Source organism: Ovis canadensis, chromosome 8 (genome assembly GCF_042477335.2).
Source record: "Ovis canadensis isolate MfBH-ARS-UI-01 breed Bighorn chromosome 8, ARS-UI_OviCan_v2, whole genome shotgun sequence".
In the NCBI taxonomy this organism is placed as follows: Eukaryota; Metazoa; Chordata; class Mammalia; order Artiodactyla; family Bovidae; genus Ovis; species Ovis canadensis.
The window spans coordinates 83674276-83697545 of NC_091252.1; the positions used below are offsets into that span (position 1 = coordinate 83674276).

A 23270-nucleotide genomic window follows, 5' to 3' on the forward strand; every position below is an offset into this window, starting at 1 on the left:
TCATAGATCAGTTTTGCCCCCAGTAGGATCGTGATGCCTCCACTGCCTGCAAATGCTCGTTTCCCCATGGTTACAAGCAGAGGTGGCTGGAGGAAGGGTAAAGTGTGAATCATGCTCATCGAAGTCTGTGAATCTATTCTGAGATTCTGACGTCATTCCCACCCAGCTAGCTCACTCTGCTGTTCTTTCCAATCTATGATTTTCGATTAAGCTCAGGCAGGTTTGGAAAGGAGAGGTGAGTTGAGTCTAAAATTGTCACTGGCTAAATCCACATGTCCGTTTTAAGTGTGAGCAAAATGTCAAGTTGAGCAAAGTGTCAACGTTCCAGTCTTTTCCCTGCATTTTTCAAGTTCTGAGGGTTCCTGTGAAATGTTTTTTTAAAGCCACCGATAGCCCAGCAAATGGGATCTTTCAAATCTTTTAATTCCCCAAAAGACCTCATATAGCAAGCACACAATTTAGTAAATCCCTTCAACAAGTTTCCATGACTTAACTATATGACTGCATTAAAATAAAGACCATACTTTGCTTCTCTGTCCAGTAATAATAAGCATTCATGTTTCCTGATTTTATGTTGTATACTTAGCACCTAGCACAGCACTTGGAATTTCATAGGTGTTCAATAAATATAGTTTGAATTAATGAAATACCCCACTAGGTGTTGGTGATTGAAGACCATAGTTTTATGGATCACTTTCTTCATCACACCTGGCAATCATCATGATGTCAAAGATGCCAGCACACACACTCCCCAGGAGAAGGCCTTTTCATTCCATTTTGTTATAACTATTCCTCTCTATGGCTTATAAACTGAGTTTGTTCATATTTAGGCCAAGCTGTTCAAATCCCTTTCCAGGAGATAATTAGAAATTACTAGTTCATGCATAAGATTTTGGTAATAACATTGTTGCTAAAATATCTCAAGCTTTTCATATCCTAGAGTCAACCGGGCTGTGTTGAGCCTGCAGGAGGAAGAGGAGAAGAAAAAAATGCTTCTGTTGTGGCTTTAAACTTATTCAATCACTGATGCTATTCCCCCCAAAGGAGCAGAGAGGGACTACAAGAAGAAAAAAAAAATGCAGGGAGGGCCTTTGGGAATTGTGGGGGGATGCTCCGCAGAAAGAGAGAGGCAGTGGAACTTCCCTCAGCAAAGCTGAGGGGGCCTGAGGTGAGGTGAGCCTGCTCTCTGCCAACCCAGCCCCTCCCCAAGCGAGAGACAATCAGATGCGACAGGGGTTCCATCTAAGCAGTTTCGGTTTATTGCTACAAACTCTTGGTTTATATAGGCAAGCAAGGGGGTTTTTGCCAGGGACTTTCTATAGTTGCACCAGTCACTTTAAAGGTCAAATCGTAATATGCCATAGTTGCACCAATCACATTAAAGGTCAAATCGTAATATGCCATAGTTGCACCAGTCATGTTAAAGGTCAAATCGTGATATGCCATAGTTGCACCAATCACGTTAAAGGTCAAATCGTCATGGGCCTTCGTTATAACAGGAGTCTATGGTGGTCACGCACTGTCCACGTGCACGGAAATCAAGAGAGCCAATCAAAAACTGTAACATAGACCACGCCCCTATCTCTTCCGCCAGGCGCCATCTTAGCTCTAAATCGCAAAGCTAGCCCTTCTTTTTTAAGGTTTCCCATTTAGGGCCCCACAGGGATATGTGGATTTAGGGGTGAGTTGAGGAGGAGGGTGAAGGTCCTGAAGAGACCTAAGGGACTCAAGAACAGACTCCAAAGTGGACCCCCAGGGTGCAGCCTGGAAGACAAACTCCACCAATAACTTTCTGACTTTTGGCCAGAGAATCACTAGAAGATATATTTTATTAGTACATGGTGATCAGGTACAGTTATATAGGTACAAACAGATACGTAACTGAAACAAATGTTGCAGGAAACAGTCCCCTTTCTTCCTGGGGTGTTGCCAAGACTTTCTATTCTATTCTGTGCTCTTCTGTGCTGTGCCATGTCATTTAAACAAATGCTGGTCTCAAATATATATCTGAGGATTCTGTGGCTGTTAAGGACAGTGTCAACCCGAAGCTAGAAGTGAATCAGCAGCAGCCATAGTTTTTAGATTCTGAAGGTTGGTGGAGGGTCGTGGGCGCTGTGGTGGCTGCCTCGTGGTGTCACTGATTTACCTTGTTGGCATGAGTTGGTGCCCAGACCTGCAGCACATCCAGGTTCTGCCAGATCTCCTTCAACTTCTGGAGGTCCTGAGTCACCCAAGGAGCTCCAGCTTCTCGTGTAAGTCAGCTGTGGCATCAAGGTTAGAGCTGATGAGAAGCAGGTATGGATTCCAGTTGTCTTCCTGGTTCCAATGCGCTCGCGTTTTGTCCTTGGTCTTTCACATCCAGCTTCCTGCATCTGCTACCGTGGCCGACCTGTGGTGACTTTAGGCTCAGTACTTGGCACAAGCAGCAACCTGTATAGGCAGACTATTTTATCAGCTTCCAATCTCCTAGCAGTTGTGCTTCTTGGATCCAGCCTTGAGTCCTAATGGGTCATCATGTGCAGGGTGAATACCACTACAGTTGCTTATTCATTGGAGAACAGGAGAGAACTTAGAACTTTTTGTTTACACTTTTATTTATCTAACTTAAAATGCCTATTTTGGGGTGTATTTTTAACGCTGAGTAGTTGCAAATATTAATAGATATAATTTATATTAAGTGCTTAGAGTTGTAAGTAGTATTCCTAAATAATTACATTATGTCAAGAAGGTTCTTTGAGGACGAGATGGTTAGATAGCATCACCGACTCAATAGACACAAACTTGAGCAAACTTCAGAAGATAGTGGAGGACAGGGAAGCCTGGCATGCTGCAATCCATGGGGTTGCAAAGAGTTGAATATGACTTAGTGACTGAACAACAACAAGGAGGTTCCATATACCAATTTATTTTTCAGGTATTTGTTCCCCAGAACTTTGAACACCATTGCCTTTAGAGGCAGTTGCTGAGAGTGCTGGGAAGAGAGAAGTGGCCAGTACCGCCAGCTTGTGAGACTGTTCATTCTTCAGGAAGGGATTTATGTTAGCTGGAGACCGCTGATGCATAAATAGTGGGGGCCCTGAGCACCAGGATCATATTTGCCGAGATAAGAATTAGACATAGGCTCTGGAAAATTCTGGGTGTTTTGAAAGGATGAGTGTGGGAGATGTGAAATCAGCCGTCCTTCAGCCACCTGCCATGTGGGTGTGTCCCCTGGGCCCTCCTCACCACCAGCATGACTTAATTTGTCCCTCTAGTGTACGTTTTTGGTTTTTATGTGTCAAAAACTTTCCTGATACAAACTGCATTTCAGCTCAAACCGTCTGCAGAAATGCTGGGAGGGATACCTTGGAGAAGAATAACTGAGATCAGTTATTACAGATTCATGGGCTCATATGGTAAAGAATCTGCCTGCAATGTGGGGGACCTGTGTTTGATCCCTGGGTCAGGAAGAGTCCCTAGAGAAGGGAATGGCAACCCACTCCAGTATTCTTGCCTGGGAAATCCCACGGACAGAGGAGCCTGGCAGGTTGGAGTCCATGGGGTCGCAAAGAATCAGACGTGACTGATTCAGTGAATTTCTCCAGAATGGTATAGCAGGATGGGAAGACAGAGCTGGTGCAAACAGCCTCATAGATTCAATGAGGCTGAACAAGGAAACTGAAATTAAAGTCTTGTTTATGGTATAGCAATTTCACCTGAAAGGTTGCTGGAAGTGTTTATCCCCTCAAAATCTTTACACAAACTAATTAAGAGTGTGAATGCATTGTTGAAGTCATTCAAGAAATCAGGGTTTTATTGTTGTGACTTCTTTTAGTAGATTTATCCTGTAGGATCTGATATATTTATTCTTATGGATATATCTCTATCCCTCCCCCCAAAAGATAGTGAGCAGTGTAAATATGACATGTAATTTCATAACATATATCATATATGTACTTAACTGTTACAGATGGAAAACATAGAGAGGCATTAAATAAATGAGCCAGGAGTCTATTCCCTTTCTTCCCCTCAACTCTGGGGATTCAGAGCAACACATTGAGTTTTCCCTTGGGGCTCTGTCTTTATAGATAGATAAAATAGCAGGACCACAAGTTCATTTGCATTCATTTGCATGTAATTTACATACAGCGATCCAGAGTACATCGTGCCTCCTGATGTTTTCAGAGAAGTTTTTTGCTTTTGCTTTTTCTCCCCTTAAGCTTTGTCAAGATAGTCTAAAGCATAAATGACATCTGGGGAAAGGAGAGCAAGAACAGCAAAAATAAAGATACAAGTGCCTCAGTTTTCATAATTCTTTTAGTTTCACATTTTCCAGAGACGGAATTTTTATCGGGATAAAAATTCAGAAATACTATGGAATGAATTGTCGAGAAGACAATGCTCTTTTTCTTTTTTTTCTTAATTGTAACAGAAGTTCACCCAATCTGAATGGTTCAGTCCAATGTCCCTTATCTCTGTATTTTTATGTTGCTTGTATAAAAAACTTGTATAAAAACATGCTGCTAAGTTACTTCAGTCGTGTCCGACTCTGTGCAACTCCATAGACAGCAGCCCACCAGGCTCTGCCATCCCTGGGATTCTCCAGGCAAGAATACTGGAGTGGGTTGCCATTTCCTTCTCCAGTGCATGAAAATGAAAAGTGAAAGTGAAGTCGCTCAATTGTGTCCGACTCTTTGCGACCCCATGGACTGCAGCCTGCCAGGCTCCTCCGTCCATGGGATTTTTCAGGCAAGAGTACTGGAGTGGGGTGCCGTGTAAACGTGTGCCATGGCTTCATGGGAAAATTACACACGTTTGTCTCCCATTGAGCTGACACTGGTAGTGGGACCCAGATTTAAATTAAGTTCGTATCAAGTGAAATGGATGATCGTATGGAAAAATGTTGTGCTTGCTTTTTTGGGTTTGTTTGGTTTTTATTTTTATTTTTTAATCTTTTTGCCAGCACCGCATGGCATGTGTGATCTTAGTTTCCCTACCAGGGATTGAAGCTGTACCCCATGGGAAATCCTGTGACCTGGTTTTGTACTAAGAATTGGAAAGAGAACTTGAATTTGCTTGTATCATTTTCTTTTCTTTTCTTTGTAGACAGAGATGGGAAAATCTTGTAAAAACATAATGTGACACAAAATTTCACAACTTACTTTAAAAAGTTTATTTTGAGGAAATAAGATTTTTCTCTATTCTTGAACTTGAGCTGTGTTGCTTCAGCCTGTTTGCACGCTAAGTCACTTCAGTCGTGTCTGACTCTTTGTGACCCCATGGACTATAGCCTGCCGGGCTCCTCTATCCATGGGAATCTCTAGGCAAGAATACTGGAGTATGTTACTATGCCCTCCTCCTTTAGGAGATCTTCCCAACCTGAGAGTCATGCCTCCTGCATTGGCTGGTGGGCAGATTCTTTACCACTGAGCTACGAGGGAAGCCTGCTTCAGCCTAATGCATTTGAACCAAAGGGGAAATATAAGAAATGAAACATATTAGACAAGTAATACACTCTACAGCAGAAACTTCTAGCATCTTAAAAGAAAAATAAGCAAATCTGTTTCAGTGTTTTAATAATTGTATTTATTATAATAAATATCAATTTTTATAGTTTAAAGTCATACTGTATATTTAGAAGTTTATTTTGTGACATCAGTATCTCTTGGCATTAGCATTGTGGGGTGTTGAATCAGGCATGAACTTCATATTCCCCCAAAAAAGATAATAGGCGTGGTGCTATTGAAACAGCAGCTGCATTATTTAAATTCCCTACAGACTAATGTTGCAAATATTTGAATTGAAGTAAATATTTTTACTGAACAAGTTTGTACTATCTCAAGTAAGAACAAGTTGACTTGGGGATTCCCTTGCAGTTCAGTGGTTAAGACTCCACTCTTGCAATGCAGGGGGTGCAGGTTCAATCCCTGGTCAGGGAGCTAAAATCCAACATGCCTTGTGGCATGACAAAAAAATAAAATAGATAAGCAACAAGGATTAAAACAAACAAACAAAAGAACAAGTTGAATAGGAGGGATGCAAAGGTCTTCAGATAGTCTTGAAAAAGCCTGCATTTGGAGTGAGTAAAGAGAAATTCATCATGTCGTTCCTTGGTTCCGTTTGACTGGGATGGAAAAATTCCATTCTGGAGATGACAGACAAGACGTCCTTAAAAAACACATGTGCGGGATTTCTCTGATGGTCCAGTGGTTAAGAATCTGCCTTGCAATGAAAGGAACACAGGTTCGATTTCTGGTGGACATCCCATATGCCTTCAGGCAACTAAGTCCTCACCACAGCCAGAGAGTCCATGTCCTGCAACGAAAGATCCCACATGACATAGTGAGGACACCCAGTGCCGCAACTAAGATCTGACTCAGCTAAATAAATATTACACATACGCACTTTAAAAAGTTTTTCTTTTGCCTTTTTTGGCACTCAAAGGATCAAGACTGATGCAAGTGATAATTATGGGGGCTCGCTGCACATCTGGAAAGCGATTTGGGAAAACAGAGTCAGTTGTGCCACCCTGTTCTAATTTATTATCTGCTGAGCACCAAGTGAGGGGTGGACATCGCAGGGTATGAGATGTTTGCTGTCTTTGGCCTGAGTCAACTTGAACAGCTGCTTTCTTCCTCATAAGCAACAGATATTTCCCTGGCCCCCGAAGTTTGGGGGATTTCCGAGTGATTGGAAGTGAGGGAGAGGGAAGAAAACTCTTTCAGTAGTGGGAAGGAAAGTTTGACCAGCAGCTTGGGAACTTTTGAAGTGAACAGCTGACTTTGAAGATGTTCTAGGATGTACAAGAGAGGAGAGAGAAAGGAAAGAAAGCAGTTTGAACAAAAGCTCTATAAATAAGTGTTTTTACAGTTTTTTTTTTTTCAGATGACCTTGATGAATCCAAGAAAATAGTAGTTGATTGGAATAAGCCATACAGTTTATAAACTTGAAAGCTGCTTACTTTTGAGAAGCCAGCAATCAGGATGGGAGTACAACTCTTAGTGCCTCTGAATGAGAGGGAGAGAAGGGGAGAGAGAGATGAATTTCCATTTAGAACAGCCAGCTCTCACAAGTGTGTGGCTATAACCACCCCCTCACAAGTTCACTCAGGTGTTAGAAGATGTAGAAGTTGTATGTGGTCAAAGGCGGCAAGTATGTTTCATTTCCTTGGAGGGATGAAGGCAGAAGTTTCTGGATGAGAAATGAGAAATGAGTACGATGAGGATGTCATCATACTTTTGTGTGTGTGTGGTGTGTTTAAGTCACTTCAGTCTGACTCTTCGTGACTCTATGGACTGTAGCCCACCAGGCTCCTCCTTCCGTGGGATGTACCAGGCAAGAATACTGGAGTGGGTTGCTATTTCTTTCTCCAGGGGATCTTCCCAACCCAGGGATCAAGCCCACATCTCTTACGTCTCCTGCATTGTCAGGTGGGTTCTTTACTACTAGCACCACCTGGGAAGCCCCAGAAACTCGCTAGAGACCAAGACAATTCTAAAGAGCCCAGGGTTGGCCAGGAGTGCCCGTGGCTACGGGGAGTGGCAGGATCAGGGCAGGATCTCAGAAGGATGGGTTCTCGGGTAACATTGTTGCGAGTCCAACACTCACTCGGAAGGAGGCTGCTGGATCTTTCCCAGTATGTACTGGGTGAGCGACCTAAGAACGCTTGAGGCTCTTGAAGAGAACTGGGAAATGAGGGCTTTGTGTCTTTGAGGTGTAAGCAAATAATCCTGGGTCAGTAGAAGTCAGACAGTCTGATGTTAGAGGTGGCCCAGAAGTTCCCTTCGTCCTTGGAACTATCCAGATGCTCTGTCTGGCCGAGGCAGTGGTGGGCTTGGGTGGACCAGTCCCTTACCTCACTGGCCACTTTGCAGTCATAGTCCTGGCTGTCCGTAGCTGGTGTCCGGAGTAGATGCTCCCATGGGAGCAGCTCTTCTGCCTGCACTCTTTCCTAAAAATTGCTTCCAGTACTTTCTCCTGGTGGTGGAAGGGGGGCAACTGGTGCTAGAGGGGCTGCCCGTGCTCTCTGGCTCCTCTGGCCCTCGGTGGCAGACCACAGCCCCTTTCTCCAGGCTGGGGTTGGGCAGCAGAGATGAAGGGGCCTGAAAGCCAGGCCTGGTGAGGGTGGGGTTTATTTGTAGAATGGGTGATGAGGGCGGCGTGTGTCATTCTCAGAGGAGAGCGACCTGGTCTGATCTCTGTTTTGCAAGGTCCCTTTGGTGACTGGATCAAGGCCAATGAGGCCAACTGGGGAAGGAGACAAGAAAACCCAGTCAGGATGTGGTAGGTTTTCACGTTGTGGTCCATAGGGCGTGTACCGTTGCGTTCAGACGAGTCAGGACAAACCTCAGGATCATAGTCTGATTTATGATGCCATTTGTCAGGAACCTCACATCTACGGAAAGCAGTAAGGTGAGGACTTCAAGGCTGGCCTCCTCTGTGCATTTCCTCTTGGCTGGCAGTGGACTTCCATTTTGATCCCGTGTTATTTCCCTGTTGGAAATTTGACGAAGAATGTTTTCCGGAGGGGGGGGGGGCGGGCAGTAGACTCTGGCCAACCCGCTGTGTCCATCCAGCCTGTCATCTCAAACGTGAGGGAATTACCTGTCCAGACACGTGCATACATCTTAACTGTTTTTACAGAGAGCTTCGCACCCCTATGCTGTACTGCAGACTTCTAGGCCATTACCTCAAATACAGAACATTTTATTGGTAAGAAAGGAAGCATCTTTTCTTAAAAAGAAAAAAAGAGAGAAAGAAAAAATCATTTCTTTCAATTTCTATTTCCCCACTCGGTCAGTTCTGTGACATTGTTGAAAGCGGAAGTGGAATAGATGTAGTTGCTTGTTCTGACCTGGGCATCCTGACTGGAGCCTTGCAGTCTTTAGCAGAAAGGCTTTTGAAGAACTTTTAATTCCCAAACCCTGCTTGTGTCTAGGTAAGTGTGCTCTGCAGTCTTAGACACATGCTGTATGATAGGTGATGGAACTGTGCAATGGGCTGACCAGTAGTCTGTCCCAGGCAAAATGTGTGTGTGTCTTTTCGGTTGTCTAACAGTTGTGTTTTCCTTGGTTGTTTTGGTAGGGTCATTTATTCATACCAAAGAAAGAACCCATTGGGAGGTGAGAAGTGACAGGGAAGATACTTCTCAAATGAATGAATGAATAGAAGAAATGGCATAACCTATAAATGTACACAGCATCACTCTGTGTGTGTATATTTAGGAATCACTTCCCCTAAAGGAAGACTATAGTCTGAAGTGTTATCTTGTAGTGAATACTGTTAGTTAAGTAAATCAAGCACTTAACTTGTGTGTCAGCTCTGTGAAGGACCAAGCTCTGAGTGTCACATTGCTTCATTACACCTCGTGGGGAAATAGCTGGAGATTAGGAAACATACCTAAGCTGATGAATTGGAAGTGGCAGCAGAGATGAGTGTGAACTGGAGGGTTCAGACCTCAGAACTTCTGGGCCTTTCCCTGAATGGAGAGACAGACGTATTTCCTTATATATTTAGGTGAATTTGTACGTGTCCTCTTGCATCTGTGCTTGAATGACGTAGCGAACAAGCGTTCCCACTTTTCTGAGCATCCCATGGGAGGTGTGGTTGAGGTGTGTCCCAGATGTAGCATTCCCTGTTGGCTCCTGAATTCTCAGCTTCCCACCAGAATTCCTCCTGGGAAGGGTGTCCTGGCATGTGGATCCTTAAACGCTTCCTTGGAGGTTCTGCTTCATGTGCTTAGTCACTCAGTCACGTCTGACTCTTTGCAACCTCATGGACTGTAGCCCGCTGGGCTCCTCTGTCTGTGGGATTGGGTTGCCATTTCCTTCTCCAGGGCATCTTCCTGATGCAGGGATCGAACCTGGGTCTGCTGCATTGCAGGCAGACTCTTTACCATCTGAGCCACCAGGGAAGCCTGCCAATTGGGCATTAGGGAGCCTTTGCACTGACAGTGTTTATTTCTGGGGATTTCTTGGCCAGAGGCAAGCAGGGGTGTGAGTTAAAATCATGGTCTTGGCATCAGACAGTCCTGAGTTGGGGACCCGGCTTCTTTGCGTGGTAGCCCTGGAACCCTTGGGCTTTGGCTCAGCTCTTTTGAGCTGTTGTTTGTTCTTCTATGCAGGGAGAAAAATGTCCAAGGACTGTCCAGAGGATTAGGAGATGTTGCGTGTAAAACAGCGTGGCACATGTCCACCACTTAAAAAATACCAGCTGTTATTAGTATAAAGGCTACACAGAGGGAGACTAGAGGACACAGGGCGTATGCAGGTGGACTGACCGCCTCTGTTCTCTTTCTGTTTCTTCCCTGCTCTCCTCACCCTCAGGACGGCTCTCTGGGAAACATCGATGACCTGGCTCAGCAGTATGCAGATTACTACAATACCTGCTTTTCCGACGTGTGTGAAAGGATGGAGGAGCTGCGGAAACGGCGGGTTTCCCAGGACCTGGACGTGGTGAGTGGGATCCTGGGAATATGCGCTTGCCCAGCCAGTCTGCTCCTGGTCCAGCGTCCCCTCCCTCCCCCTCTAACGCTTGCGCGTGGATCATTTTGCTGCACTACTTTGAGATAAAAAGAATTCAGATCCCCAAAGGATTAACCCAGTTCTGTGGATATCAGACAATAAGTATCAGTAGTGGCAACAGTGATCAAATTTTTGTACTTAACGAAAATATCGCATTTTTATTTTAACTCAAGAGGAAAGGATATTTTTACACTAGACTGATATACACTACATTTTTACTGACTCTAAGCCAAAAGTAGGTCTAGGCTAGTTCTTTCCTTTCTTCCTTTGTTTTCTTCTTTTTGTTTTCAACAAGATAAAGTTTAAAGAAGCAAGAAACCATCCCAATTTCTCACCTAGTAATAACCCACATAGGTGTTTCAGCACCTCTCTGTTGGGGGCATTTTTACATCAGCTATGTAATTCTTGCTTTTATACTTAATATTTTATTATAGTTCTGTATTATTAAGACTTCTTTGTCATCACCATTTTTCATGGCTATATTCCTTCTCTCAGGTGCATTGAAATTCATTTGTCTGTTTTGTGAAGACCTTTATGTGTATGGTTAGTGGAGAATTTGAAGTTGCAGGTGATAAATAGTAAATAAATACCTTGCTGCTACTGCTAAGTCACGTCAGTCGTGTCTGACTCTGTGTGACCCCCATAGACGGTGGCCCACCAGGCTCCTGTCCCTGGGATTCTCCAGGCAGTACCTTAGGTCCATATAATCTATGGGCTTCTCAGGTGGCGCTAGTATTAAAGAACCTGCCTGCCAATGCAGGAGACATAAGAGATGCAGGTTTGATTCCTGGGTTGGGAAGATTCCCTGGAGGAGGGCATGGCAACCCGCTCCAGTATTCTCACCTGGAGAAACCCATAGACAGTGGAGCCTGGAGGGCTGTGGTCCACAGGGTTGCAAAGAGTCAGACACGACTGACGTGACTTAGCACGCATGCATGCCATGAAATCTATATATCTGCCAGTATTTCCATGCTGTTGTTTAGTCGCTGTGTTGTGTCTGACTCTTTGTGACTCCATGGACTGTAGCCCTCCAGGCTCCTCTGTCCATGGGATTTCCCAGGCAGGAATGCTGGAGTGGATTGCCATTTCCTTCTCCAGAGGATCTTCCTGACCCAGAGATCAAACCCATGGATTCTTTACCACTTAGCCACCTGGGAAGCTCTTTGAGTTACAACACCTCTTGCCTTAAAAAAAAAAATGCACACTGATTCTATTGAATCCTTATTTATTTTGTGATTTTCTATAATTATTTTATGACTGATTCCTTTTATAAAAAACCTATTATAAAAACCTGTTGGATAAGGATGTTACAAAAGACCTATTGGATAAGGGATCCAACAAGCAGTTTAGGTACTGCAGCTGCTACATTTCGCAAGTACATGATTCACTTCCTTTGTAGGTAAGATGCTGGTGCTCTTATGCACTTTCACTTTTTTCCTTAACTCAATCCACCTAAAGGTTTCTGATAGCATAACTGTCAAATAATTACTGATCCTTTTTCCTCGCTGATTTAGTATTCCGCATGGGTGGGAGTTGGTATAATAGAGTCAGCTGAGACTGAGAAGCATCAGTTGGGGGCAGAAAGTCATCATCCCAGGAGCCTGGCACCGTGGCCCAAGCAGGCACCGGGGCGTCATTGTTATTAAGGGCGTCTTTCTTATAACTTTGTCCCCTGGTGTGTGTCAGTGGGAGAGAGGTGTTTCCTTTCTTCTAAGAAAGTATTCTCGTGTGGGAAAAGACTAGGCTAACCTGCTGGGAAAAGGTTGATTCTCTTCCTTTTGGCAAGATTGTAGCCAAACAATAACCTAATTATCGCACTGAGTTCTTGGATGTTGCAATTTTGACGTTGAAAAATAGTCTCGTAGGATACTCTGTGGCTTCCTAGGACACTTCACCAAGTAAGAAAATGATGGCTGTGAACTGGCAGATGATCCTTGATACGACACTCAACTGCGCTTTCCCAAATTCTAGCCGGTTAAGAGTTGGAGTTTCCATAATTATCCCACAGTGTTTGGGAAGCTTGGAGAGCAGCTTCTTGGTAGGAAAGGAAGCCTGCCTGGAGGTGGGATAAATAACTTCTTCCCATTTAGACAGATGGGCCTCATTTGGTGTGCTCTGTTCCAGAGCTTCAGAAGACAGTGTGGGAGAAAATACCACAGGAGCTAAATTAGTTCTCATCAGAGTTGCAGAAATGTGATGGTGGGTAACATTGATGGGAGCCAGTTCCAGCCAGGCTGGAAACTCTTCATCCTTTCAACTGTAGTTAGTGAGAAAAGTAAGGTCCAAGTCATCATTTTCAGGTTCCCTTTCTATGAGATTCCAGACAAGTGCTGAAGACCAAGTTAAATGCCACATGGTTCTCATTATTCAGGAGTCCATAAGCTGGAGACTTAAAAAGCATTTTTAAAAAATTAAAAAAAAAAATCTTTTGGCTTCTCTGCATAGCATGCCAAATATTAGTTCCTTGACCAGGAATCGAACCCAAAGCCTTTGCATTGGTAGTGAGGAGTCTTAACCACTGGACCACCAGGGAAATCCCTAGAGGTGTTTTAAGGTCATCATTCAGGCCATGCTTGCAACTCTAGTGACCTGGGGAAAGCTTCCTCTTGCAGTGATTAGCTCATCACAGATTGAGTCTTGATGGAGAGCGATTTTCTTAAAAAGCTGTAACTTTCAGTCCATAAGACTCTCTTTATTGCGTCAGATTTTACCTGTAACTTCTAGACTTCGATTTTTGCCTTCAGACAAGTAGGCAGACTTCTTTCCTGCTCTGCTGTTGGGGCAGCTTTGGGTCTGAGGATCTGCCGTGTAAATCCTTCTTTGCTGGGCTAGTAAGCAGCCCTGTCAAAAGCAGAAGTGAGATGGCTTGGAGAAGAAATGACCCACCGATAGCACTAAGAGGAAATAGTAACACATTAGGATTCTAAAGCATTTTCTAGGGGGAAAAAAAGTAACATCAAGCTTGTGGTGTCCTCTGCAGAAAAAGTCCTTAGAGACAGCCTGAGGATGGAGAGTTTGGTGATGGTTTAAACAGGTCTTTCGGGTTTGTGTCATTTCAAATCCTCTGGGTGAATTTGGGGAATTGAGGAAATGTTCTATAGATGGAACATATTTAGATATTTCTTTGGCTTTAAAAAGTCCCAAAACATGCAGTGTCCATAAGAGCTAATTACATACCAACTGGAGAATAAACAAGCCCAAAAGTTACCCTACCCATAGAGATGCTTGACTTAACCCTGAAAAATAAAAGGTTTTGATAATTATGTTAGTAATTAAATTTCTGGACTGGATATCAAACTACTTCTCCAGGACCTAATCACCTGGCCCCTGACTGGAATAAAGCACTTACTTGATAAAGTGTTTTGGGGGGCCAGTTAGTTTAGATGGAGGTAACAGAGAGAGGACAGATGGGTGAAAATTCAACAGCATAAGCAGGGATTGTGATTCAAATGTATAACTATCGTGAGAGTTTTTATTTAGCACCAAATGGGCCCTAAAGGGACTGTGTATTTGGACCGCAGCCTTTGCCTCTGCTGGGGATCGGGACATTAGCGCTCTTGAACAGCAGGGAAGTTGCCCGTATTTCCATACATTTGGCACATCCCAGAGCACCATGTGTGTTTTTGGCTGCAAGAAGCTGCATTTGGAAATGACAGCAGCTTCCCAAGTCCATAATGGGCTCATCTCTAGTGATGCTAAGTCTGACATCTGTCAAAGTGACAGTGGCCAGGAGAGAGACACTCTCAAGGTAGCCTCCCATTACTGGCCACGTCAGCTTCCTTGGCATCTGGGAAGCTGAATCTGCTCGGATGTTGGCAGAAACAAGTTTGTGTGGTGGTTGGTGTAGCACAGCCCTGATGGAGAAGTTACCACTGTAAAGTGGGACCCTGTTCATGATGCTGGATCTCCATCCATGCAGATTGTTAACACATTGTTAACCAGGACCCAGGAGCCCAGGCGAGATGCACCCAGGTCTTTAAGGATCCGGAGTATAAATACAAATATTGCACATTATCTCAGAGGATATCAGAGTGGGATATCAGAATCATTGCTGATGGTGTAGGGATAATTCTGGGGCATAATTATTGTTCCTTGCAGTTTTCATAATTTAATCTTTCAAGGTATAATTCTGGACTAGGAGGCAGTAAAAGTGGTATCTGTTATGTCTAGAGATGATTCTTGGGGCTTCTTCAGATTCTGCCCTTCCCACCCCAAGCCCAGGTGGGAGTCCTAGCCTCTGTGGTTGTTACAGTGGCAAAAAAGGGTGAGAAACATGATGGCAAGATGGGCGACTCGGGATTTAGATTCTGGCCATTGTACTTAGCTGGCAAGTTGTGTAACCTGTCTAAGTTTCAGTTTCCCCTTCTATAAAATGGGATAAAAATATCTCGTCATTCAGTTCAGTTCAGTTCAGTTCAGTAGCTCAGTGGTGTCTGACTCTTTGCGACCCCATGAATCGCAGCACACCAGGCCTCCCTGTCCATCACCAACTCCCGGAGTTCACTCAGACTCACGTCCATCGAGTCAGTGATGCCGTCCAGCCATCTCATCCTCTGTCGTAAAGTCATTACCAGGATTAAATGGGGGAAATTTCTATAAAATACCTCGTCCATCATCGGAAGAGACCTGTAACTGCCTATTTCTTTTCCTTCCCTTTTATTCCTGGTTCAAAAGCTCCTGTAGTGATGCTGGAGAGTCTGTGATTTGTACTTCATTAATATTTATTCATATGAGTGCAGAGATTTCTTTTAGCTTTTATTTTGGGATATTTCAAACATATATAAACAGCATAGTATAACAAACTTCCTGTGCCCTTCAGCAGTTACCAGCATCCTGACTTCTCCCTTCGTCTTTACTCTTCAGTTCAATTCAGTTCGGTTCAGTCGCTCAGTCGTGTCCGACTCTTTGCGACCCCATGAATCGCAGCACACCAGGCCTCCCTGTCCATCACCAACTCCCGGAGTTGACTCAGACTCACGTCCATTGAGTCAGTGATGCCATCCAGCCATCTCATCCTCTGTCGTCCCCTTCTCCTCTTGCCCCCAATCCCTCCCAGCATCAGAGTCTTTTCCAATGAGTTAGCTCTTCGCATGAGGTGGCCAAAGTACTGGAGTTTCAGCTTTAGCATCATTCCTTCCAAAAAAATTCCAGGGCTGATCTTCAGAATGGACTGGTTGGATCTCCTTGCCGTCCAAGGGACTCTCAAGAGTCTTCCCCAACACCACAGTACAAAAGCATCAATTCTTTGCTGCTCAGCCTTTTTCACAGTCCAACTCTCAAATCCATACATGACCACTGGAAAAACCATAGCCTTGACTAGACAGACCTTAGTTGGCAAAGTAATGTCTCTGCTTTTGAATATGCTATCTAGGTTGGTCATAACTTTTCTTCCAAGGAGTAAGCGTCTTTTAATTTCATGGCTGCAGTCACTGTCTGCAGTGATTTTGGAGCCCCCAAAAATAAAGTCTGACACTGTTTCCACTGTTTCCCCTTCTATTTCCCATGAAGTGATGGGACTGGATGCCATGATCTTCGTTTTCTGAATGTTGAGCTTTAAGCCAACTTTTTCACTCTCCTCTTTCACTTTCATCAAGAGGCTTTTTAGTTCCTCTTCACTTTCTGCCATAAGGGTGGTGTCATCTGCATATCTGAGGTTCTTGATATTTCTCCCAGCAATCTTGATTCCAGCTTGTGTTTCTTCTAGTCCAGAGTTTCTCATGATGTACTCTGCATATAAGTTAAATAAGCAGGGTGACAATATACAGCCTTGACGGACTCCTTTTCCTATTTGGAACCAGTCTGTTCTTCCATGTCCAGTTCTAACTGTTGCTTCCTGACCTGCATACAGATTTCTCAAGAGGCAGGTCAGGTGGTCTGGTATTCCCATCTCTTTCAGAATTTTCCACAGTTTATTGTGATCCACATAGTCAAAGGCTTTGGTATAGTCAAAAAAGCAGAAATAGATGTTTTTCTGGAACTCTCTTGTTTCTTCCATGATCCAGCGGATGTTGGCAGTTTGATCTCTGGTTCCTCTGCCTTTACTTTTTGAAAGTTTCTTGTTTGTGAAGTACAGTTTACACATTGAAATGCAGGCATCTGAGCTACCTAATTTTGCCAAGAGGGCGGTCACATCACCCACATCCTGGCATGGCATAGAATACAGCCGCCACCTTGCAAAGTTTCCCCATGTCCCTTTTCAGTAAATCTTGGATTGAGGACAGGGATGTTTGTCAGTCTGTTTTGGTCCTTTCTGTATATAGTGCATGGCACATAATAGGTACTCAGTGAGTATTTGTTGAATTTATTTGTATATGTCATTATTTAAGACTATTAAGTGAGCATCAGGCATGTGTCTGAGACTTTGTCATTCCAGAAATACAACGATGTATTCCCCATCCACAAAGATGGTATAATTTAGTGGGGGTTTTAGACAAATAAACAGACTATTATTTTTGGCGGTACTTTTTTGGTTTGCGAGATCTTGGTTTCCCATTTAGGGACTAAACCCTGGCCCGTGGCTGTGAAAGTGCCAAGTCCTCATCATTGGACCACCAAGAATTCCTTAAGCAGACTATTAAGTGCAGGAAGTACACAGGAGAGACCCTGACCCAGTTTAGGAAAGTCAAAGAAGGCTTCCTGGAGGAGGTGATGCCTAAGCCCAACTGTAAAGAAACAGAAAGATTAATCTGGTTGGGGAGGGAGGTGTAGACAGTGCAGAGTAATTTAAGGCCGAGGTCACAGAGAAAAAGCCAAAAATGAGAGCAAAAATGTGGCTTTTATGGGCCATGGAGAGACGTTTACTGTGGCTAGAATCTATGATATAAACACCTGTACAGATAAAAGATAAACGCTGTCCTTTCACAGGTCTTGTATTATTAACAATATAAAAAGAATGTTGTTTTGATTCATCAGCATTCCCAAGACAAAACAAAAATAATCGCCCTTTTGCAATAGTTGATCGGCTGGGCCAAGGTGACCTTGTGGCCTTCCCGAGCCACGCAGACTTGTGCAGTCTCCAGGGGGGGTTTGTTTTGTCTTCCTGACTGCTCTTCTAGAGATAGCAAAGCCTGTGGAAAACAGGTTTCCTGTAACTTTAAGCTCCCTGAATATTCAAGACAAGATAAGGGTTCCCCCCACCTAGGCGTTTAGGGAACACTGGCTGCCCCAGGAGGGTACCAGATTCCTGAATTCTTATTCTCACCCATCGGATAAGTACATGATCTGTTTTGCAAATTGTCCTGAGTTTAAATATTCAACTGCTGAATGCTAAAGCCCAACTGTTGCGCTAAGGGCATTTGCTTTTGTTTTGTTTCATTTTGTCTTAAAGGACATTATTTGCTAGCTTTGGGCTACTGTTGATTTGCAGATTGCAGTCAGAAACAGTGGGCATTAGATAGTGAGTCTGAACCACATTCTGCTGTGGGATTCACACACTTGATGTCAAAATACACTGAGCCTTTATGTCTTAAGCCAGATGGTAATACAGTCCTCTGCTCAGGCTCCTCTCAGACAAAGTCCCATTTGTAGTCAAATGTCCAGTCCCAATTTAGTCAGCATTTTTTGTACATTGCACCACGTTAACATAGACATAAACAGGCTTCTTGGCTGCCAGATTTGATCTTGGCATCCTGCACCTCTCATAATTGAGAAGGTTTTTATTCTACTTAACAATCAATTTAGGTGTCCTTCCATCCTCTTCAGCTTGGAGACCTTTGTAGACAGCTGTACATTCTGGAAGCTGACAGATTAGATACAGTCGCTGATAGAATAGTTGTGTGTGTATATAGAATAGTCCCCATCAGACTTTTCAAATATGAATCAACAACATCAGCTTCCTTTTCTAGTTTTGCTCCTGAGCATTCAGAAATGACTGATTTTTGTTTGTTTGCATTTGTAAAAGCAGTGTGCCTGGGGGGATTAAACACCAAAATAGCATTCTGCTCAAAATACATTTGCTTGCCAGAAAGCGGAAAAAGTCTGAGCTTTGTAGTTGTTTTCATTTACATACAACAGAGAGAATTCCTAAATGTTAATCAAGTTGACAGTAATTGGGGAGAAAAACCCAGGAATTACAGAGGCCAGAATCTGGGCTTGGAGGGGAAAGGAGTGCCTTTGTTCTTAGAATTGGGACCTTTCAGAGTTGAGTGAGGCCCAGGCCAGGTGCCTTTTTGAAGCCCTGGAATATTAAAACCAGGACTATAGTATGATCTCAGAGTTTACATGTAACAATTAAACACTTTTCACGTGGAAGTTTGCAGTGTAATTTATTTGTGCTAATCACGAGCTAATTATAGGCTATTTAAACATGCTAATTTGTAGCACGCTAGAGGCAGTATGGTCTCCTTGTGAGAGAAAAGTAAAGGAGTGTGGTTAATGTTTCCTTATTTTCAGTGGGTTTCTGCATCCACATCTACAATGTTATTTGACAATATTGTCAAGGGTCTAAGTTTGAGATCCTTGGCAAAGACTGAGTGGCCCAGGCCAAGGGGTCCACCTGTCCTCTACGGCTCTGGTTGGTTGTTGGGGGTCTGGAGTGGGATTAGGTAGACGCCTGCAGGGCCCAGACAGAAAGTCAGCAGCTGCAGGGTTGTGGGTCTTCGCTGGTGTCGGCCCATACACCTGACATTGGCCTTCTGACCTCGTAGGTCCACATCTTATCAGATGAGATGGGGCATGTTCAAGGTAGTGTGGCTGTAGACCAGGCCCTTATTTTACTTTACATTTTATTTTTTAAATAAAATATTTATAAAATTATATACTTTATATTTATATTACTATTTATATTTAGTTTTTAAATTTATTATTGGCTGATGTAGGATTTTAATTTCCCGACCTGGGATTGAACCCATGCCCTGGCAGTGAAAGTGCCAGGTTCTAACCACTGGACCAGGGAATTCCCTAGACTTGGTTCGTATTTTAGAGGGATCTCTCACCACAGCTCCTGTGCACCAACCAAAATGACCAAGGACAGAAAGAACTGGGCCCCAGAGCATCAGGTATTCTGACTGGCCCTTTCTCTGGCCACCTCCTTTGAGAAGATCATTATACTGGTTTCAGCAGTAGTTTCTGATTTGGAGCTGCGTCCCCCCCCACCCCTAGTTTGGAAGTTTTGTGAATTTTATTTTAAATAGAAGAAAGCAAGACAGTAAAATGTTGGGATAATTTGTTCTATGCATTTGGTTCGGTTCTTCTGGTTTTTTTTTTTTTTTTACCATTTAGTGTTTAGAAGGATACAAACTAACCTGGTGACTGAAAAATACATCAGAGAACCCTCAGAGCAGGGTGTTGACTTTCTGCTCATCCCTTGCCATATTTCTCGAAAAGGGACGTCAGAGTCTAGCTATTTGCAGGCTCCCCCGCCACCTCCTCATGTCAACCTTTGTTTTAGAAATGGAGGCATAATTGATCAAGTAGAGCAGTGCTGTTAAGAGTTCAGGAGTGAACCAGTTTCTCTATCACTGATTATGCTGAGGCTGGTGCATAAAGCATTTATTTCTAAGGGATACTTTGAGAGACTTTCTGCAATTATTTAGAGTATGAAGATGTTTGAAATTTGTGGTACAGCCATGCCATCCATCTCATGGGCCCCAGCAGAAGCTGATGAAACTTAATCAAAAATAAATCAAGGGTAAGTCCAAACCAGATTGGAAGCACATCATGAATATTCGTGAACATCTGGATATGTTTGTGGGAGTGTATGTTATTTTTTAATGTGTGCGATGGCAGGGACATGCCTTTTTAACAAAGATGCCAAGAGGAAGACAGATTTCCAGCTGTGATTTCAAAGGGCATTTTTGTGTGTGGATATCCTTTCTCCTGGGCATGTGGGTTTCACTTCTCCAAGATACTCCTTTGATCTCTTTCATCTTTTGGAATCTCTTGATAATTTATCTGAATTCTTCATTGGAGTCAGTCACTTGACTCATGAACATTAAAAACCTTTCTAAGGGAGATTTTCAGCTTAAGTGAAAGTCACTAGTTAATGTTTCTGATGAATCTTTTAAATGCCGGTGATTTTATGATAATTATCATTGAAGCTATTTGGCATAGTTGATCATCTCTATAACCTAACGTGTGTAAAACTCAGGTACTTTATCTGCTTCACTACCTAAAGTAGTTGCAATAACGAGAAAGGAAGGGTGAAATGTGAAGAGGCCATAATAACAATACCGATAATTATTGCAGTAATGACATTAAAAAATACGTTGAAGTTCATGAGGCATCATCCATACCTATCACCTTATGTATTTTTAATACCACTATGAGACATATATTAATAATGTTATAATTTCATTTGGGCAGAGGCAGAAAATAGTGCTCCCAAAGGGAGGCCAAATAACCCAGTAGGTAAACTCCATCACCCACCTGTTTGGTCATTCTCTGTCTGGGGCCTACCTGGAACTTCAGTCTGGGCCATTGCCTGACGGGGATGACAATGGCTTGTTGTAAAGCAAGATATTACAGGTTGTTGTAATGGTTACATAATATGCTAGGTTAAATAAGGTAATGTTTGTAGAGCACTTGACAGTTTCTGGGTGCATGCTAAAGCTCAATGAATATAATAAACATTATTTGTAATAGGAATGCTAAATAAATAGGACTTGTTAAAAATCTAATAGCTGGTAAGTATCAAAGGTAGGAAGAATTTGAAACTGGACTCATGCTCAGTTGCTCAGTCATGTCCTACTCTTTATGACCGTATGAACTGTAGCCTACCGGGCTCCTCTGTCCATGGGATTTTTCAGGCAAGAACACTGGAGTGGGTTGCTGTTTCCTCCTCCAGGGGATCTTCCCAACCCAGGGATCGAACCCAGGCCTCCTGCATCTCCTGCATTGCAGGCAGGTTACTACCTCTGAGCCATGGAATATGCCTTTGAAACCGAGAAGTCAGTGCAAAAATCTCTGAATCTCCCCAGACCACCTACTAACCTTGCATTGTTACTATTGGGAGATTCTACCCAAACCAGCTCTCCATCCCTCCTCCACCACCTCTTTCCCTTCCTCCTCCTCCCCCACCCCTCCCCAAGGAGTAAATCTTGATTTACAGATTAGTTTATGTTTGGGTAATATAGTTTAAATGTGTGATATTATAAAGAATAGTATAATATAGTTATTTCTGTTGTACAAATTAAAATAATACACTCATTACAAAAAAAAAATTCACAAAATTCCTTAAAGTAGAAGTCTCCTAACACGACTGAGCTACTGAACTGAACTGAGCTGAACTGAATGCCTACCAAGAGTAACAGTTCCAAACAGTTAGATTCTAAGCCACTTCCTGGAATTCCAGTTTTCTATTCATTCTCCTTCATCTCTTCTTTCTCTTTACATACAGACAAATACCCGCATAAAAAGATACATGGTGTTTTACCTGCAGCAGAGTGGAAGCAATAAGTTAAAAGAGGGTTGACTTACAGCTCGAGACAGTTATCTGATAGTGGTAAGAAATGTTCACAGAAATGGAGACATAGAAAATTTCAAAAATAATTAGGAGAATTCAAAGGCTTGACAACCTGGACATTCAGAACAGGGGCCAAAGACCCTATAAATTAAAAAGAATCTGTTAAATTATATTCCCTAATTGTTATAGAGCACAGTGGGTAATAGACGATTGAAGAATTCCATTTGAGAAGGTAAAATAACTTGAGAAGTAAAATAAAGCATTTTGCTGTTTTACTTGTAGCCTTTTCTTGAAAATTTAGTTTAACATTGTTAGAGGGTTCTGTAATATTGTAGTTTTACAGTATTATGTGATAAATATTTTAGAGATGGCTGAATGATGGCATGTATTATTCTTCCTGGATGTTAATACAGGAAACTGGTAAAAACAGCAAAGTAAAAACAACATTTACTGGTTTTCTGGTGTGTTTCAGTAACTTAGGTGGTTTCATGGGGAAGTTTTTAGTAACAGAAATTATAAGCCTCATTTCAGGAAGTTCATGTCGCAATAGAACAAGACAGCCAAGGGCAAGATTCTATTAGTCATATTCATGAGTGGATGATACATATAGGTCTGCTTACAGCAAATGCTAATTTCCAACTAGTTTCACCTGGAGATATGTTAAGTACAATAGAAAAGGTAAATGTGGTGATGCTTGTTGATTGAAAAGCTTAGCTGAACTGATCTGGAGGAGCAGGTGCCATAGGCTGGAGTCAGGACTCAACAACCTAAAATCAAGCATAAGGCTGGTTTCTGAGTAATTGGACAAGAATGTGTGCAATTGTTCAGCTTAGTCTGTGCCAGAGCCTGGATCAACACAAGGAAACAACTAATGTTTGGATGATTTTAACAGGGCCTGAAAGGCCTGTTAAACAGGGCTTATAGTTAGGATAATCATACTGACTAAAGTAATAAGCAAGGTTTTTTATATATATATATATATATGTGTGTGTGTGTGTGTGTGTGTGTGTGTGTTTGTGTACACACACGTATATATTTTCAAGTCAGTATCTTCTTTTCATTGAATACCACAACTGATCGTGTTCTTTGTAACACATTTATTGAATATCTACCATGTGCAAGCACGTAGTACATATTATCTTCCTTCAGAACACTCCCATGAAAAGTCTAAGTATTAGCTGCTGAGTCATGTCTAACTCTCTGTGGTCCCATGGCCTGGAACCTCAGGCGCCTCTCTCTGTCCATGGGATTCTCCAGGCAGGAACACTGGAGTGGGTAGCCATTCCTTTTTCCAGGGGGTCTTCCCGACCCAGGGATTGAACCCAGGTTTCCTGCATCGCAGGCAGATTCTTTACCGTCTGAACCAC

The 23270-nt window shown here is 42.9% G+C and overlaps 1 protein-coding gene across 2 annotated transcripts in view; it reads left to right on the top strand.

Annotated features, from left to right (window-relative positions):
* The window catches only part of SASH1 (SAM and SH3 domain containing 1), a 261529-nt gene that overhangs the window by 100674 nt on the left and 137585 nt on the right, over positions 1-23270 (top strand). For both annotated transcript variants that reach the window (XM_069598656.1, XM_069598655.1), the window contains exon 2: positions 10305-10433. In XM_069598656.1, coding sequence (XP_069454757.1) covers positions 10305-10433 — 129 coding nt within the window. The remainder of the gene's footprint in view (positions 1-10304; positions 10434-23270) is intronic.